A 17,537-nucleotide genomic window follows, 5' to 3' on the forward strand; every position below is an offset into this window, starting at 1 on the left:
CTCTGAGGCCTGAACTGGCCTGCTGACTTGCCGTACCCTGCTCCGGCACATCGCTCCTGAAATTACTAATTGTTTTAGCACAGGGCTGCGTCTACTGTCCCACCCTGGTGCCAGAGGAGAGGAGAGGAGAGGAGAGGAGGAGGTCAAGAGGGCGGCGAAGGACGCAGGCTCTTGCACTTCATCTCGTCCAGGTTCTTCCAGTACTTGTAGTTCTCAGACAGGTGCTCCATCAGGTTCGGGAGGCTGGCAAAGGCTGCAACACAGAAAGGAGGAGGTGGGCAAAACTGAACCATAGCATATTAACACGGGTGCATCATTTGGCGAATTCAACGGATACTTTCAACCCTCATTGCACTGTTACGTGTCTGCCGTTTGGTTTAATGGTGTAGGGAGGTAAAGCGCCTCTGATCATCAGCTAAGTCAGGCACCTACAGATAGTTTAGACAGCATGATTAACTGTTAGCTGTGACATCATCCAGAGAAGACGGCTCACCCGCTACTACCATCTAGTGTAGAACAGATTACTGGATCAATGTGTGCTTGTGTGCTTTTTATCTCTCTTGTTGTGTCTCTGTTCTGTCTTCTGTAACCCCAGTCGGTCGAGGCAGATGACCGTTCATACTGAGCCCGGTTCTGCTGGAGGTTTTCCTTCCCGTTAATGGGGAGTTTTTCTTCCCACTGTCGCTTCATGCTTGCTCAGTATGAGGGATTGCTGCAAAGCCATGGACAATGCAGACGACTCTCCCTGTAGCTCTACGCTTCTCCAGGAGTGAATGCTGCTTGTCGGGACTTTGAAGCAATCAACTGGTTCACTTATATAGGACATTTTTGACCAATCTGTATAATCTGACCCAATCTGTATAATATGATTGAATTTGACTTTGTAAAGTGCCTCAAGATGACATGTTTCATGAATCGGCGCTATATAAATAAAATTGAATTGAATTGAATTGAATAAGCGTCAGAAATATCACAGCAGCCAGCCTCCTAATTACACTCCTGCTTCACAATGCAGATGCTCTGTCTGCATTAATGAAGATTCACTTAGCTCTGCGTGCCGAATGCTCAAGGTGGCTCCAACTGACAGCAGCATGACCAACTTTATAAATAATATGGCTAATTTTACTTCTTGGGGTTCCTATAAAGCAGTGAAATTTTATACCCCAGAAAATCCTGACATATGAAAAACAAAAGATGCAGGAGCATAAAAATCGACATGCATTTTTCATACACTTTCACACACAGGTTCCTAAAAGGTTTCCTTATGTTTAGATCCGACAGAAATTTTCAATACACTAGGATACATTTGACTTCATCTTCACCCCTGTTTTCCGTTCACTTAACTGGCTTTCCCATCTCTGCTCATATCACCACAAAAATCATTCCACTGTCTGCATGCTAATCCACCACCTTACTTAAAAGACCTCCAAACCCTTTGCTGTCCTACACATGCTCTCTGCTCCTCCAACACGACCTTTATTCACATTCCCAGGACTTGATCCCTCACCGTAGGGGACCGGGCCTTTTCCTGTGCTGCCCCTAAGCTGGGGAACACTCCGCCTTTAATGATCTCCTTTTAAATGTTTTATCTTTCTTAACTTTTATTGTGCTCACTACTTTTACTGGTATATTTTATCTTTATTTTATTGTTCCTGTTTTATTATATTGATTGTTTTATTGACTGTAGCACTATTAGGTTTTGTATAAATTTAAAGTGCGTTTTAAATAAATGTTATTAGTATTATTATTATTATTATCATTATTATTATTACTATTATTACAGCAGGCTTAGTAAATTTTAACTGACTTTTTTGTTATTAGAAGTTTAGTGTAGCTGAGCGGAAAAAAATTCAGACTTAGGGTTAAATGTGTAGCTAAACTTCATGTAACCAAGGTAAATTACTTTACAAGTTCCTGTAAGTTTTTAAGTTTTTTTTTTTTTGTCACAACCAAATAAATGCACAATTCAAATGCTGATTTCATTTATTTAGGGAAGGGTGAACTAACCTGGCACTAGGTATAAAACCCCCCCCAAAAAAAAAGAGACTTGTAAAATTGTAAAATAATGTTGATTTTGTTTCTCAACCATTTTAGCCTCTCATTATTTCAGGGCATGTAGCTTTTTTTGGGACTTTTTAGCCTACTTTCTGTTGTCAGAAGAGTTATATTTTAGCAATTTATTTGTCCTAATAGGGAAATTAGTGAAACTGTATTAAACAAATTCCTTATTTTAAAAGGAAGCCTACTTTCTCACATAGGGCAGGTTTTGTCGTCATTCAACCAAATACGTCATTTCATTTCATCAAATTGATTATATTTGATGAAATCAAACATTCGTGTGTGGCAAAAAGAGACGAAATCTATCGGGAGACAAGTACAGACCTTTTCACAGCTCTGCGTGTCTTCCGGCGGGGGTTAGGAATGTGTGGCTTTCCCTCAGGAACCGTGCGACTCAAAATCTAACACGAGTGTGTAACGATAGATGTGTGGACGCTTTTAAGGACTTCTGGTTGCTGTCTTTGCTAAAACAGTCTAATGGGAATTTCAGACATTTTAATAAAAATACTATTCAAAGCGGATAAGAAATGGTGCATTTAATGGTAGTCGCAGTTACAAGTTGACACAGGCCCACAAAACACCAAATGGTCTCAGCGGAGTTAAGCTACAAATCAAAAGTCGATTTTATGAGTTGTGGAAATATTAAAATGTAGGGTTAAAGTTGTTGCTTTAACTTTGAGCCAAGTCAAATAAACCTAGAAAATAAAATGAATTTACTGCTGACCTGGGAACACTTTGCCTATAATGACTCTGCCCTTGAGGGAAGGAGTCAGTATTTCTAGGCTTCCGGTGTAACCAGCGGATATGTGGATAACAGACATGTGACCCCAGGCTGTGAGTTTCCTGTCATTTTACACAGAATCTATACATTGTATTAGCAACACAAAACTAATCAAAGGCGATTAGCTTAGAGTATTCAACTACAAATGCAACAAGTACAACTCAACTACAAATATCCCTTCCAGCCTCGCTTTATTTTATCGTATGGCGCGGATGGACAACAACGGATCTCTTCAGTGGCTGTCAGTGTCATCTGCTCCAGAGGAAGATGTGCCTGCGCTGTAGAAGGTGAGTGCTTAGCTCCTGCACAGCGGTTAACCTTATGTACGCTCTTGCCAAGAGGTGGAGAGGTGCTCCTGCCTTTTTTCGTTCTCACACACGGCCCTCTCGCTCTGCAGTGTGCGCATTCCCAGCGTTCTGGCGCTCCCTTGTTTACGTCCTCGTTTCCGGCTTGCTAATGGCCCGCGCTGCATCTGTGACCCCCGACATGAACTGACAGCGACCCCGCTGAATTGAAAGCGGCTGTATGTGTCTTGTGTTTATGTATGACTGGAGTTCTGAGCCAGTGCTCGGCCGTCCCCCGGATCGAGCGATCGTAACCCCCTTCCCCTGATATCCCAGCGAGAACTTTCCCCACTCCCCCCACCCCTCCTCCTGTGACACTCAAGAGTTTCTCCCACTAGCATTAGAAGTCTTTCCGTGACATCAGCGCCGTGCTGACATTAAACAACTTGCCTCTCGGGGTTTGTACAAACAGGGAAATTTAGTGGGAATTAGGAGCTAATATAAGCATCATGCAGTCTCTTTCCTTTACTATTTTTTGTGCTATTCTGACTTTGATGGGTTTGTTTCATTTATTTTGCCTAGATTTAAAAATGAAGTAACGTGGACACAACGTAGGAGGTCTGGATAAGTACAGAATCCAGCGTCATATTTAATCTAAGTAGTCCATTCAAATTCAAATAGATTATACAGTAAAGCCCAAAATGGTTTATTCCCCGTGGCAGATTTAGATTTAACATTATTTTCACTTATTCAAAAAGTTTTTTTCTACTAGGAAACGAGCGAGGCAAATATTCAAAACAACTTAAGAGAAGTGTCAATTTTAAATAAACTGTTTTTCATCTATATTCTATCTACATGTTACAAATTATCTATAACCTTTTTAATAAATCACTAGGATATCTCTCCTGGCATTACAAGAATTAAACACGTATTATTACTATTATTATAGTTAGAACTCTTTTAGGGGCACTTAAAGAAATATTACTTCCTATTAAGGGTATGAAAAACTTCAGGTTTAGCTTAAATAATGGTCCACAAGTAATTTGAGACATTTGTGATGTCTATTATCAAGCTTACAAACTGCGTAAGGCTGGCATGCTCAGATTTGAAAATAAAAAAAAACTGGTTTCTTTTCAGGACCCAGCTGTTTTGATTTTGATTGAGCTTGGCAGCAGAACTCTGTTCTTCATTGCTTCACTTGGCTTAAAATTTTTGAATTGCGTCTGTGTCTGTTGTCTCAACATTATTTAAAAGTGTCTTCATAGTTAGCATGTTTTTCATGCCTTTATGTCTTATTGAAAAAAAACAACATACAGATCAATATATGCCATGTCTAAAGATGTTTATACTGTTTGTGTCTATGGCAAATATTCCCAGTTGTTCAGGTTTTGTGTAAGATCAAAGTTTTTCGCTACGTCATGTACAATACTTTTCTTTGATGACCCCTTTCTTTTTTTTGCCATATCAAAGGATCAGCTGACTATGTGGGAATTAAATTTCAGCGAATCTGTGTGAATGGTCGGACAATTATTAGCCGAGTTTATCAGACCAGCAGACAGAGTTAAGATATTCTAACTTTATTTTTGAATAGACATAAACAGAAAAGAATGACTTAAATAAAAAATATTTTTTTAGTTTTTAGTCTAAGGTTTATAGCAAATGTTTTTATTAGGAATACGTCTTTTCTGTTGATCTACTTCATGTATAAATCTGGCCAGGACATGCTACTGTTAGCTTGCTAATTAGCTACGTTAGCATCAATAGCATGTCTGCAGTGGGCTGTTTATTTTACAGACTGACATGCTAACTCTTGTAACTTGTCGCCTTTGTTTTAAAGTGGTGTTACCCTAAAGAAGAGTAAAGAGCTGCGTATCTCTGTTATTGAAGCCATAATCATCTGTTTGTTCATTTTAACCATTTCTGGACCGACTGACCACCCATATGACCCTGCTCTGCCTTGACACTCTAATCCTGCTCATGAGCAGAACCAGTTCTTCCAGAGTGAAATTGCTAAACAGAGAAAACATTTTCTGGAAACAGCATGACCATGACGAGGGGCTGATATGGCTATCCAGAACAAAACAAGAACAAAGCATTTTTAAGCGCATGAGAATGTGAAACAAGTCGGCGTAGCTGGAATTGAGAGATGAAACCGGATGGTCTTCGGGGAAATAGCTGGAACGAGACCATGTGAGGAAGAGCCATGAAGCTGACTTTCTCCAGAACAAGAACTTTCTTTCTTGGAAAGCTGTTGAAGTGTCGAATGAGTCTGACCAGCTACGAACAGGCAGTACCATTCATGTGGATACATTTTTTTAGGAACCCAGAGGGCTGTTTAAAACGAAAATAAACTCCCTGCATGTAAAAGTTCCCATGACAGTGCTAAAAATTTTGCTCTTACCATCCCAGGCGTCAAACATATCTGTGATGAAGTAGTCCATGAACGAGAGCTGAGATTTGGGCACGCTGCAGGTGTTTCTGTCAAACACGGGCATCACCACGGGCAGCCCTTGTCGCTTCTCCTCATCTGTCTGCAGGAAAAGAAGAAGACAACGACAATTGTTGCACAGTGAGACAATGAAGGTGATGATAAGAAAAAGATGTCTGCCTCCCTTGCAGGCCAGGGTACCGAATTCGGTACTTTATAGGTACCGACTGAATCCCGTCTGTACTACCGAGTACCGATTCATGTAAAATCAAACGGTATCATGCTTTGCTACCTAAATGCATCATTGTGTCACCGAGGGAGCGGAAGAGTGGGTGATTTTCCTAGCTGAACATGAACACAGCATTGCACGCACAAGAGCGTGATGACATCAGTAACGGCTGGTCCAGACAACAAAGCTAGCATGGCTGGTAGAAAGCGGTCAAAAGCATGGCTCCAAAATGCGACAGATTAACATTCGCTGCAATATTTGCGAGGCAAAGTGCAAGACCAGCGGCAGGAATATTTCTATTCTGAAGAAGCGCCTGGTCATTGCTGCCAAGTTGGTGACTTTCTAGCAATATTTAGCGACTTCTCAGAGCCATTCTGCAACCTTTTTTCAAAAAGGCGACTAGCGAAAAATCTAGCCACTTTCTTCTGTTATTGGGGACTTCCTGTGAAAGTACAATTTGTTCTGGAGTTATTGTCTTGGAAGAGCGGTGAGTGCTGCTGTGAGCCCCTTCCCAACAAACGCTGTGTAACTCGCCTGCGGTCAGAGCAGAGAGACCAGAGAGGAGAGCCTCTCAGTGTTCCCTCACTGAGAATGTATCCTGCCCTGAACTACAAAGCGGAATAAAATGCAATGTTTTTGTCAAATGTCAATCCCGTATTCACCTGGTCCACTCTTTGCCTCTGATAACTGTTTTGTTAAAAAAAAAAAAAAAGAAGTACATTATATGCTGTGGATTCAGGAAGTGTATTAAAATTCATAAATTACTTAATAAGTGTAAACAAGCTCATATATTTTGCAAAATAAATATGTTAAATTGAAAATCTTCAAGATTTTATTAATAAACTAACATTTATTACTACATAAACACACAAAATGACAGAAAACAGGTATCGTTAAGTACCGGTACCGATTCATAGGTAAAGTGTATCCGTACCGTATTGGTTCTAATGTGAAAGGTACCCATCCCGACTCCTTTGACAAACACAGTTACTCTTTAGGCTTCTGAGAACCCCCTACCTGTGCAAAGTACTCCTCTGAGATCCGGCCCGCCCACTCGATGCACAGCTCCAGCGGCCTGCAGGGGTTTGCCACATCTGCACACTTGATGAGCATCCTCTTTATCAGCAGACGGTTCTCTGGAGAGTTTCTGATGTTGCTCTGACCCTCGCAGTCGCTGTTCATGCTCTGTTAAAAATAATACACAGATATGAGCATCTTTATGAACAGAAATATGGTAACTCAGGTCTGTTGACAGTTGGTGCTAACATAAGCCATGGCTAATCTGGCAAGTACAAAGCTCCATTGATACAGAGTTTGGTGTTAGAAACTTCTTCTGACTGTGGTCTTCTGTTGAAATTGGCCCCAGGCTGGCCCCTCCTTCTGTGCCCCATCTGAACTGACAGAGGTTTCAACTTCCTTTAAGATGTACAGGTTTCATCAGTCTAAGTGTGCAAGGTATTGAATGGAAGATGATTAAACGCAGGCTAGCTTCTCTTAAAAACATAAAAGTTCCCTTACAATTAGAAGTTGTGAATCAGACGTAAAGTCATATTTTCTTTAATGATTACTTTGTACACAACACAATGGGCTCACTACGTATTGACTGGACATAAAATAAGCCGTAGAACAACTGAGCACAACTGAGAGATAATCTTGATTAGCAACGGTGCCCCTCAGAACCTGCTGCTCTATATGAGTCAAACAACACCACTGAGGACACAAATTAAAGCTTACAACGCCTCAGCAGTTAATTTCCGGCTATTCTCCACAGAAAACAACATCAGCTCAAAATAAACAGCATCGTCTGTAGTACCTCTATGGATAATGCACATCCCCTAATGAACAACAGCTGCTTTTCAGCTTGATCTGTGATCCTCCTTTTAGTACAGCTATTTTTACATTAAAGCATGTCACTTAAAAATAGGAATGGGCAATAAATCAATATATATGGCGATAGACACCTAAACAATATCAACAGAAAATATGTCCAGTAAAATGTTCAATAATTCCAATGAACTCCGATCTAGAACCGCGTGGTATTCTGGGGGATAAAGGAAAGGATTTAGCCTCTCAAGGCCAAACTAAGCAAGGTTGGTAGAAAGGCTGACCTGGGTTAAAGGTTAAAAGGTTACATTTAAATAGGGTAGGTGTTACCGTTTACATTTGTTTTGTTTTCCCCCCCTGGTCCTTGTTTCCAATAGATGAACAAAACACTACTCAATAATTATCGATATCGACTGATATATATCGTGATACATTTTTCAGCCATATCGCACCGCCCTACTTAAAAATATGTCACAAAATTGTTCTCTAAACATTCGGGTGAAGTGTCATTAAAAGGTGTCTCCCAGGATCTACATGACAACTCTTCCAAATTCGTTTCAAGCAGCGAAACACTCTGCAACCTACAGCCTTTCATGCAAACTGGACCCTGAAGACATAAAATACATGTGCCACTATCATCAACCCCACAACTTGTTTTATATCCAGCACATTCGCCTGTGAACCAACGCTCCACTTTCAATTTTGTGTGATTTAGGACTCAAAACACCTGACTGGATGTCAGCGACAACATGGCAGCAATTGTTTCCTGCTTAAAGGAGCTGTAAGAAATACTGACACCTTGTGGCTTAAATCGGTACAACAGCTTGCCAATCACAACAATCTAATATGCCGTTTTTAAACGGTGTGTTGCTGTTATGAATTTTTACTTAATATATCCTCTAAATACATCACAGACTTGTTATCAGTGTATCAACCCTTCAGACCACTAAGGTCTTCTGGCTCCAGCCTGCTCTGCATACCCAAAACCAGAACCAAACACGGAGAAGTAGCATTTAGATCCGATGCTTCACTTATCTGGAACAAACTTTCAAAAAACTGTAAAAGTGAGTTCTTTTAAATCAAGATTAAAAACACATTTGTTTAGGATTCTTTTGACCGTTGAAGCATCATTAGTTGAAGTTTGTAGTCCAACTGTTTTTAACATTTGCTTTTAGTTTTATATGTTTTATTTTTTAATCATGTAAAGCACTTTGCATTGTCCTTGTACTGAAATGTGCTTAGCAAATAAATTTGCCTTGCCTTACTTACACGGGATAGGTTTATGATGTTGTATGTTTTAGAAACCCTGGGAACTCTTATATGATTGGCTCAGGGACCAGGAAGTAAACACGAGCTCCATTTTGAACCGGAGTAGTTCTGGAGTCCGTTCTTCGTACGTTGCTTAAAACATCCGAGATCAACTGAGACATCCAAGATGATTTCATCCGGCTAATCATGATCCGGCTAACTGGGTTCTTCGAACACACCTGTTGTTTACGATCAGTATGGCTGGATTGAGTTATCTGAGACAACTGCGCGTTCATGCGTTTGTTTAAAAGGGGAAATGTATCGATAGTAGAAACAATGATCAGCAGCGCTGCTATTGGCTGTTCAGCATGGCCAAAGAACGCCCACAGTTTTTCTCCCAAGCAGAACAAGAGCTTGGAAGGTTATGCCGAATTTGAGTCATTAATTAAAACACCTCAAAATCTGTTAAAGCCAGGAGAGAGGGCTGGGGAAAAGCAGCAGACAAATTAATGTGTAAATACTGTCCATGGTAGATGTTTCTATCACTTTCTACAGTATGAATTTTTGCATTTTAATAATTTGATATTTACTTTGTTCTTTTATATCAGAGCCTCCACGGGACGCACTATACCATGGGGACAAGTAAAAGTAAAATACAAGAATATTCTACAAAATGGTAGCCTTTAATTATTATACTGTATTTTAAAAAGGCACTTGTTATGTGAAGAGATCCAAATTTCGGTGTCATTACTTAGACACGGGAAGTAAAGGACACGTGCAAACTGGGAACTTTAACAAAAAAAATCTTTATCCATAAAAAAGGAAAATCTTCCTTTTCCAAGTCATCCACGGTTTACACGGTAAAACTGTATTGCTCCGTGTCTAGATAATCCATCCATAGTTTTTTCTAATACAATATACGGCTCGACAGGAAGCAAGCCTTTCAAAGTAAAACTAAACTTCACAATAAAATGGCCCGAACAAATCTTCTTAATGAATATGATAAAAATAAAAAGCAAACTATCATACAAATAACTTAAATATTTTAGATTTATGGCTCCAACATCACCTTTTCCTCTTTAAAAGCCACTGTTAAATGATGTGTTTGTCTGTTTATAACAGCCACCAAGAGAAATCTCTCTACAATTACACTGTCGCGCTGCACTAAAGAATCCTGTCTATTGCGCAATACGCGATTAATTCGAAAAACTCTGCAAATTATTCTTGCACCTTCCACAACAGGTTGCTGTCGTAAAAATGGACATGGCTACGGCAGACTTCCATATCTCCTCCACTTATACAGCCGTGATCTAATCTTGTTTACATGAAATAAGCCTGCTCTGGAGCAGGCTTAAGCTGGCGCACATGTTGCTATGACAACAAGTGCAGGATGTCTTTCGAAGAACCAAACGATCCAAGATCATGCCAAATCGTCAACAATGAAATCCTGCTAACTGAGTTAGCGACGTACGAAGAACGGACCCATGGACCGTACCTCTAGGTTTGACAAGGAGATAAACGTGACTAAGACATTGTTGATGGAGAGGACTGATTGTTTATATGGAATTTTACTTCCATCCCAGGTGACATATGAGAATGATTAAATTTGTTTTTACAATAAGTCCTTTAAACTTTAGCTTTTTTTTTTAATCTGCTGACTCTGAGGGTGTGCACATACAAGGAATCTGTTCAGGTTTCATTCAGTCCTATTTACACAAGTTAAACTAATCTCCTGCCTCTTCATTCATAATGGGGTTGAGTGGAGTGCACAGTGGCGCAGAGGGTAGCACTGTTGCCTTGTGGCAAGAAGGTCCTGGGTTTGAGTCCAAACCCTGGGTCTTTCTGTATGGAGTTTGCATGTTCTCCCTGTGCATGCGTGGGTTCTGTCCGGGTACTCCAGCTTCCTCCCACAGTCCAAAAACATGACTGTTAGGTTAATTGGTCTCTCTAAATTAGGGTGTGTGTGCATGAATGGTTGTTTGTCTCTATGTTACCCTGCGATAGACTGCGACCTGTCCAGGGTGTACCCCGCCTCTCGCCCATTGAAAGCTGGAGCACCAGCACACCTTGTGACCCCAGGAGGGATAAGCATGTCGGAAAATAGATGGATGGATATTAAATCAATCAAATTTGACAGTAAATTTGGCAAGATAATAAGAATAACATCTAAATGCATTACAAAAGCAAATGAGTGTTGAACTAAAGGCTGAACTATCAATTTTGTAATAGGGTTCTCTTATTTGGTTTTATTGAAAGCCACTATAATTATCTTCCTCCAGCCACAATTAAAAGGTTGAGCCTATTCCACCGTCTGCAGCCAAAAAAAGGCCAAGCTTGTTTGAGGGCAATGCTAGTTCATAGGTAACCCTGAGAAGCAGCTGAACCGATTGGGTACACTCACATCTGTGTCATCCACTCACGCTGCAGAAACCAACATCAAACGTGTGCAGGAGGTTATTATTGGTTGAAATCTGAGTGCTGTTTACCTTTAAATTACTTTTCATTATATTATATATTTTTTATTATTTAATTCACTTCCAGGTTGAAAGTGGTGCTGCTTGCTTAGAGCACATTTGGACGGCCACTGTAATAACAATATTGTAGCAACTGTCCCAGATGACCTGTGAATGGGGCCTGAGTTATGGCGATACACATGATCCATAGGATTAATCATAAAGTTAGTATTATATCGTTTTACATTGAAAAGTCACCATTTCTGGCCCTTAAGGACTTTTAGAATATTAGAAAATGATGCCTGCCAAAACTTACACCCATGCTGGTTTCTTCGATGGCAGCCATTGGCTTGTTAATGCTGTTGACGAACTTGCTGACGTGCTCAAAGTGCCTGGTCATCTCTGTGGCGAGCACCATGTCGATGATGGCCTGTCGCAGCGTTCGGAACTGATTCCTGACAGCAGCAAGAGGGTGTAGAGGAGACAGAAGGAGAGCTGAGTCAGTGGGAAGCTAATACACCAACAGTGGATTGCCAAAGTGTTCATCATTAACTTTTTCCGCATTTTTTTTGACGTGATAGCCACAAGCGTTAGTGCATTTTATTGTAATCTCTTTTTCTGTTGCACTCGGCTTTCCGCATGTTGGCCATAAGTTTGTTACTGGTCTCATTAGACCAGGACGCCCTGCTCATGGACTTTCTGTTTTCGTCGTGCCCCCTCGTTACACATAGTCTGTTGACTTCTGAACGATCAAACACCTTCCAAAGGCTCTTTGTCTGTTGTTTCTACTGATCTCACTTGACTCCTTTAGCTGCAGGGATTTTCCTAGGAGAAGGCCACAAGCTGAAACGCGTTGGTCTGGTTAAAGCCGGCTCCTTAGCCTTCAGTGTGTTGCAGAAGTTTTCATCTACCAGTTCGTTGACCCTCTTCATGCACCTTGGAAGTTGGTGAAGTTGTGACAGAGATTTCTGGACTTCTGAAGGCTAGCATTTACTTCATGTAACAAAAACCATAAAAAAAGTACGATTCAAGAGTTTGATCGTAGTTGCATGACTAGGAGATGTTTGAAATGCGCTACAAGATGCATTTCTAGCCACGGTCAGCCATGACAGATGGAGCTTCTGCTTTATATCGCATATACTTCTGATGGCTGATTACACGGCGGAGCTTTACAGTTAACAGCATGAAGACTTATATAAAGAAAAGGTAGGAGCGCTGTATCTCGACTGGGCACCAAAAATAGTGAGGATATTCATTGTCAGCGCCATTCAAATCCTGACTTTTTTCACAGCTGCTCCCTTTCTTGTCTGCTTACTGCTTGTAATCCTAAATTGTGCCCTAAGCATGTTGATCTGTGCAGAAGTTAGACAAGGTGGGCGATGAAGCACTGAGGGCATTATTATGATTTTGGGTTTGTAAAGTTCAAAGGAGGGATGAACTCCATCCCATACTTTACTCTGACTTTTGAGCTGTGTACTTTAGAAGACCCGCTGAGCCTACCACCTTCTAATTTGGTACATTCTACACTAGGTATGGACCAAGATTACATGAACCTTGGAAGCCTTTGTTTCCTTTGCGAGGAATCATTCAGGATTGTTATTTTTTACCCATGTCCGTAAGGTCAGACCGACCGACCAATCGCTGCAGTCATTCCTTCGGATGCAAAGCACAGCACCCTTGCCTTTGTCTGAAACAACAGGGTAGCAAACCTCCGTCATCTGCTCTGACTGACCTATCGATGTTTTTGAAGATGTTGCTCTTGCCGTCACGGATGGTGAGCTGGAAGGCGAGGGCCGCGTGGTGACTCTCCAGGACGGCCGTGTCGTTGTAAAGGATGGCCAGCTCGCTCCCCGCGTTACACAGGAAAGAGTTGGTCCTGCCCGGGTGGTCCACGTCGTGGACTGTGGCTGCTATTAGTGCCGCCACCTCGTCCAGCTGGTCAAGACTGCTCTGAAGAGACAGCAGAGACAAAACAAGAGATCTCAGTGGTGGACTCTGAAGTAGCAATACTCTCCGAGACTCTAGAGGGCAGCGTTGTGTTCCTACACCAAGCGTACTACACTATGTGTAAAAGTAAAAACACAGTTGTGTCCAACATTTTAAGACGTCTTTCCTTTCTTCCAGTAGTGACGTGATTTCTCTTAAGGAACTGTAAAGAATTAGATGAGCTCGGTGATCATTACGGGCCGAATCCTAAAGATGTCTATATTCACGAACCTGCACCATAAGGAGCTTTTGCTCGTCCACCATGTTTTTCGGCACTTGTCTGTCCGCATAGTTAGGAATTTTCCTAGGTGCGCGAAGCGGAAACCTTTGGCCCCACAGAGGGGCGTGGTAACTAAGACGACGTAATATGGCTGTGCAGACCTCGCAAGAGCCTTAAGCATAAACCAGGCTTTAGGCTCCTGGAGGACATAATGAACACTGTCCCTCATTCTGCTACATTCTCCTACTACTCTCCAATTTGATATTGTAACTTTTAACGTTATGCTCTCTCTGTTTTTTCCCTCTTCATAGCAGCTACATCTGGCCTGGGTTCTGTTTAGCTGTGATATCGTGATGCGCATTGGCTTGCTGTCAACAACTTCATGTTCTGCTATAGATGATACAGTTGGTCCTGTCTTTCAGTGTTTAGGCCGTTTACTCTCGTAAACACAACCATTGGCCGAGCTTTTACTGCAACTAACTGTCACTGCCAGTGCTTCTGTGCTCTTTGTGCGTCTCTGCTCTGTCTTCTCAGACCCCCAGACAGTCATGGCAGATGACCGTTCACACTGAGCCTGGTTCTGCTGGCATTTTGTTCCCGTTAAAGGGGAGTTTTACTCTCCACTGTTGCTGTATGCATGCTCGGTATGAGGCATTGCTGCAAAGTCAACGACGCAACACAGGCCACTGTGGCTATACGCTCTTTCAGGAGTATTTGCTGCAAGTCAATGACTTGATGCAATCTGCTAGGATTCTTTACATAGAAAACTTTTTGACCAATCTGTCTGTTTGATTCGATAGAATTGACATCGCAAAAATGTCCTGAGACAACGTGTTGTGAATTATTGCCATATAAATAAACTGAACTGAATTAGATACTGGGGGATACATCTTATCTGACAATAAGTGCTGCGAAAATATGTTTTAATATACTATGATGGATAAAAGTACTGTGCTGTTTGGCCCACTCTTTTTCAAAGCGTGTTGTGTCTTGCAGATTTATATCCCTTGAACATTTTGATATTTCATCACGTTTTGTATTAGAATTTAGATGGTAAAGCAGCAAAACAAAGCCCACAGTTGTGAAACTGATAAAAGGAGACATGGTTCTCTTAGTTTTGTTATACAAAAGAAATTTGACATGTGTGACGTGCATTACTATTCTGCCCCTCTTCCCACTGATAACCCTAAATAAAGTAGGTGGCAACTGATTTCCTTCCGTAATGGCTTTGTAAAAATAGCCCACCATAAGAAGTCGTAGGGCTTTTGTCACAAAGGCAACTATGTGGAACAAGGTGAGACCAAAACTAAACTGTTTGGCAGACAAGTAATACCACACATCACCCTAAAAGAACATGCTGGTGGCAGCTTCATGCTGTTGGCGCAAGGAATCTGGTCGGGGTTGATGAGAAGATGGATGGAACTAAATGCCTGTCAATCCTAAAAGAAAACCTACTAGATGCTTGGCTGGATGCTCCTCTTCCAGCAAGACAACAACCCTAAACCTACAGCCAGAGCTAAATCAGCGGATTTAAACAAACCCCATTTATGTGTAAGAATGGCTCAGTCAAAGTCCAGTGAAATGTGTTTCATTCACACTGCTGAGTCACACTGACTCAGCAGTGTGAATGAAAAAGCAGGTCATACTTTAGATTTCTATCTGTGAAAAAAAAAAAAAAACATTTTTGAATCCTCAAGTTCAAAATTATGCTGTATTTAATGCTGGTCTAAAAACACACATTGCTGTGCATCCGTTGACATAAATGTATTGTGTCCTGCCTCAAATAACCTCATATCACCTCCTTTCACTTGTGTTAATTATACCAAGTGCAGAAAAACAATGCTATCAATATTGTGAGGGCCAAAGAAAAACTAAACTCGGCAGCCGGGATCGTCCCCCTCTGGTGCGTAACAGAACTCTGCCAGAAGCTGAGAGTTTACCCAGGGAAGAAACTGCTGTTCCCAGAAACTGTTCCCGCCACAACAACACAAAAGGCCAGACGTGGTGCTGATCTCTGCAGTCTCCAAGAAGTCTAAATTTTTCTTAGAGTTTGTTGTTTCCTGAGAGAATTATTCATGAGGCTAAGAGATGCCAGCCTGAGGCCAGAGGATGATGGTAAATTATGCTGAGCTAGTAAAAGAGGACGAGAGCAAAGGCTGCAAGGCAAGGAGCGTCCTGAGACTGAATGATGAGGCCTCTGGTGGACCCATGGCATTTTGAGGATCTCAGCGAAGTAAACAAGGAGAAAATCAGGGGCCAGCAGGGTGGCATTTGGAGGAACAGGCGTTTCTGCAAGGTGACCTAGCAAGAAGAGAGAACAGCGCCGGAAAGCGTAGCTCTGCAGGTTTGGACTATTGGTCTTTAAAAACCAAAGCTGCTCCATCACACCAAATGTCGCCGCGGGTTGGGTCTCTTACCTTGACTCTCTCCTTGCGCAGGAAGTAGGCTGTGGCGTGCAGGACGTCTGCAGCGTGTGAGGAGTTGTGGTAGGAGTTGGAGGAGTGATAGTTGGCCTCCATGAGCTGCAGCCAGGAGCGCAGCGTGGCCTCCGAGCAGCTCAGGAAGTCACACACTCCGAAACTGGTGAAAATCTTCAACCCGAGGTAAGTGAGCGGCCTGCAGGGGAGCACACAATAATGCCCCAGAGACAGGAGATAAAAACAAAATTAAAAATTAAAACTCAGTGTCTTAGGTTTCTGTGTTTCGGCTTCTTGAATCTTGTATTAAAATGGTTTTGTAGTGATAAAAGTATCCGTCCTATAAAACGGCAGATGCATATATGGAACCAGCGTGTGCTTGCTTTATGGGGTTTAGATCACGGGGAGCTGATTGTTTTGCTCTAAGCCGGTTTTATCAACAGGAAAGTTTCACTTATTGCACAAAAAGCTGGGGCTGCCGTGGTGAAAGGATCTTGGTACCGTTTATGTGTAGCTGCCTCCAGGTCCAGGATGTTGAACTCCCAGCGCTCCTCGTCGTTGAGCATCTCGGCGATGGACGGAGGAACATCGTTGAGTGTGACCGGGATGGCCAGCTGGCTCTGGCTCATATCTGGCAGGGAGACAGGAACACCTAAATACACAGTCGTGAGGTTTACGGGTGGTTCGATGATTAACAGGGAAACCAGGCTCTGGGTTGTCGTGTAACAGGGTAACAAAGAATGATTGTCCCGGCCATGCCTCTATAGCAGTCCTACGTGTTTTAGGTCTCTCCTTGCTGCCACACAGCTGACTTAAATGGCTTCTGGAACAGAGACACATCTAAAACATGTGGGACAGGGGTGCTTGAAGACCGGGGTTGGGAACCACTGACCTAGAGCAGGGGTTCCCAAAGTGGGGGCCGGGAGATGAGATGTCAGAGAATATCCTAGTTTTAATATAGCAAATGTATGCCTTTAATCGATTTTTTATGACTTTTTGACAATAACATCCAAATTTCTTTTACCGATAATATGTGAAATTAGTACCAAAACATGTTTTGAATTTTTTGTGGTTATTGATTCCTTCGTGACCAATAATTTATTTTCTTTAAATCTACGATGGCCCTAACACGATTTTTTTCTCCCTGGAAATTATGAGAATAAAGCCATAATATTGTGTACAAGAATAAATAACATTGCAAAAATAAAGTCATAATATTATGAGAAAACAGTCACAGAGTAAAGTGATAATATTGCAAGAATTAAGTCATACAGTTGTTTGCACAATCGTTTCAAAGTCCTGATACTAATAATAATTTGATGCAGATGTGCTAAAATGATTTGGTACTTTCTTATTTGTAATACAGATACCAAAATATAACTTCACAAGATGCTCTACATTTATTTTTAACACATGGGGGAAGACTGCACTTTGTTGTAGTTCTCATAAAATTACACATAAAAAAGGGTCACCACCCTGCTCTAGAGTATCTCCACCTGTGTAAACTTCCTTCCCCCTCAAAAAAAAAAGGACTTCAATACATCTTAAGGCTTCTTGGTTAGCCAGATCTTTTTCCTTATGTTGCCCATAAACATATATTAAAAAATAC

General features: G+C 41.5%; 1 protein-coding gene across 3 annotated transcripts in view; it reads right to left on the reverse strand.

The window, feature by feature from the left end:
- pde8b (phosphodiesterase 8B) overlaps nucleotides 1-17,537 on the reverse strand; it is a 68,571-nt gene that overhangs the window by 848 nt on the left and 50,186 nt on the right. For 2 of the 3 annotated variants that reach the window (XM_012869678.3, XM_036140503.1), the window contains exons 16-22: nucleotides 16,430-16,559; nucleotides 15,929-16,127; nucleotides 13,038-13,255; nucleotides 11,622-11,760; nucleotides 6,798-6,965; nucleotides 5,525-5,654; nucleotides 1-253 (exon numbers count right to left, since the gene is read on the reverse strand). The exon at nucleotides 1-253 is cut by the window's left edge and continues 848 nt beyond it. In XM_012869678.3, the coding sequence (XP_012725132.2) occupies nucleotides 144-253; nucleotides 5,525-5,654; nucleotides 6,798-6,965; nucleotides 11,622-11,760; nucleotides 13,038-13,255; nucleotides 15,929-16,127; nucleotides 16,430-16,559 (1,094 nt within the window). In that variant the 3' untranslated portion in view covers nucleotides 1-143. The remainder of the gene's footprint in view (nucleotides 254-5,524; nucleotides 5,655-6,797; nucleotides 6,966-11,621; nucleotides 11,761-13,037; nucleotides 13,256-15,928; nucleotides 16,128-16,429; nucleotides 16,560-17,537) is intronic. The other variant, XM_036140502.1, reaches the window with a different exon arrangement.

This window comes from Fundulus heteroclitus, chromosome 8 (assembly GCF_011125445.2).
Source record: "Fundulus heteroclitus isolate FHET01 chromosome 8, MU-UCD_Fhet_4.1, whole genome shotgun sequence".
Lineage (NCBI taxonomy): Eukaryota > Metazoa > Chordata > Actinopteri > Cyprinodontiformes > Fundulidae > Fundulus > Fundulus heteroclitus.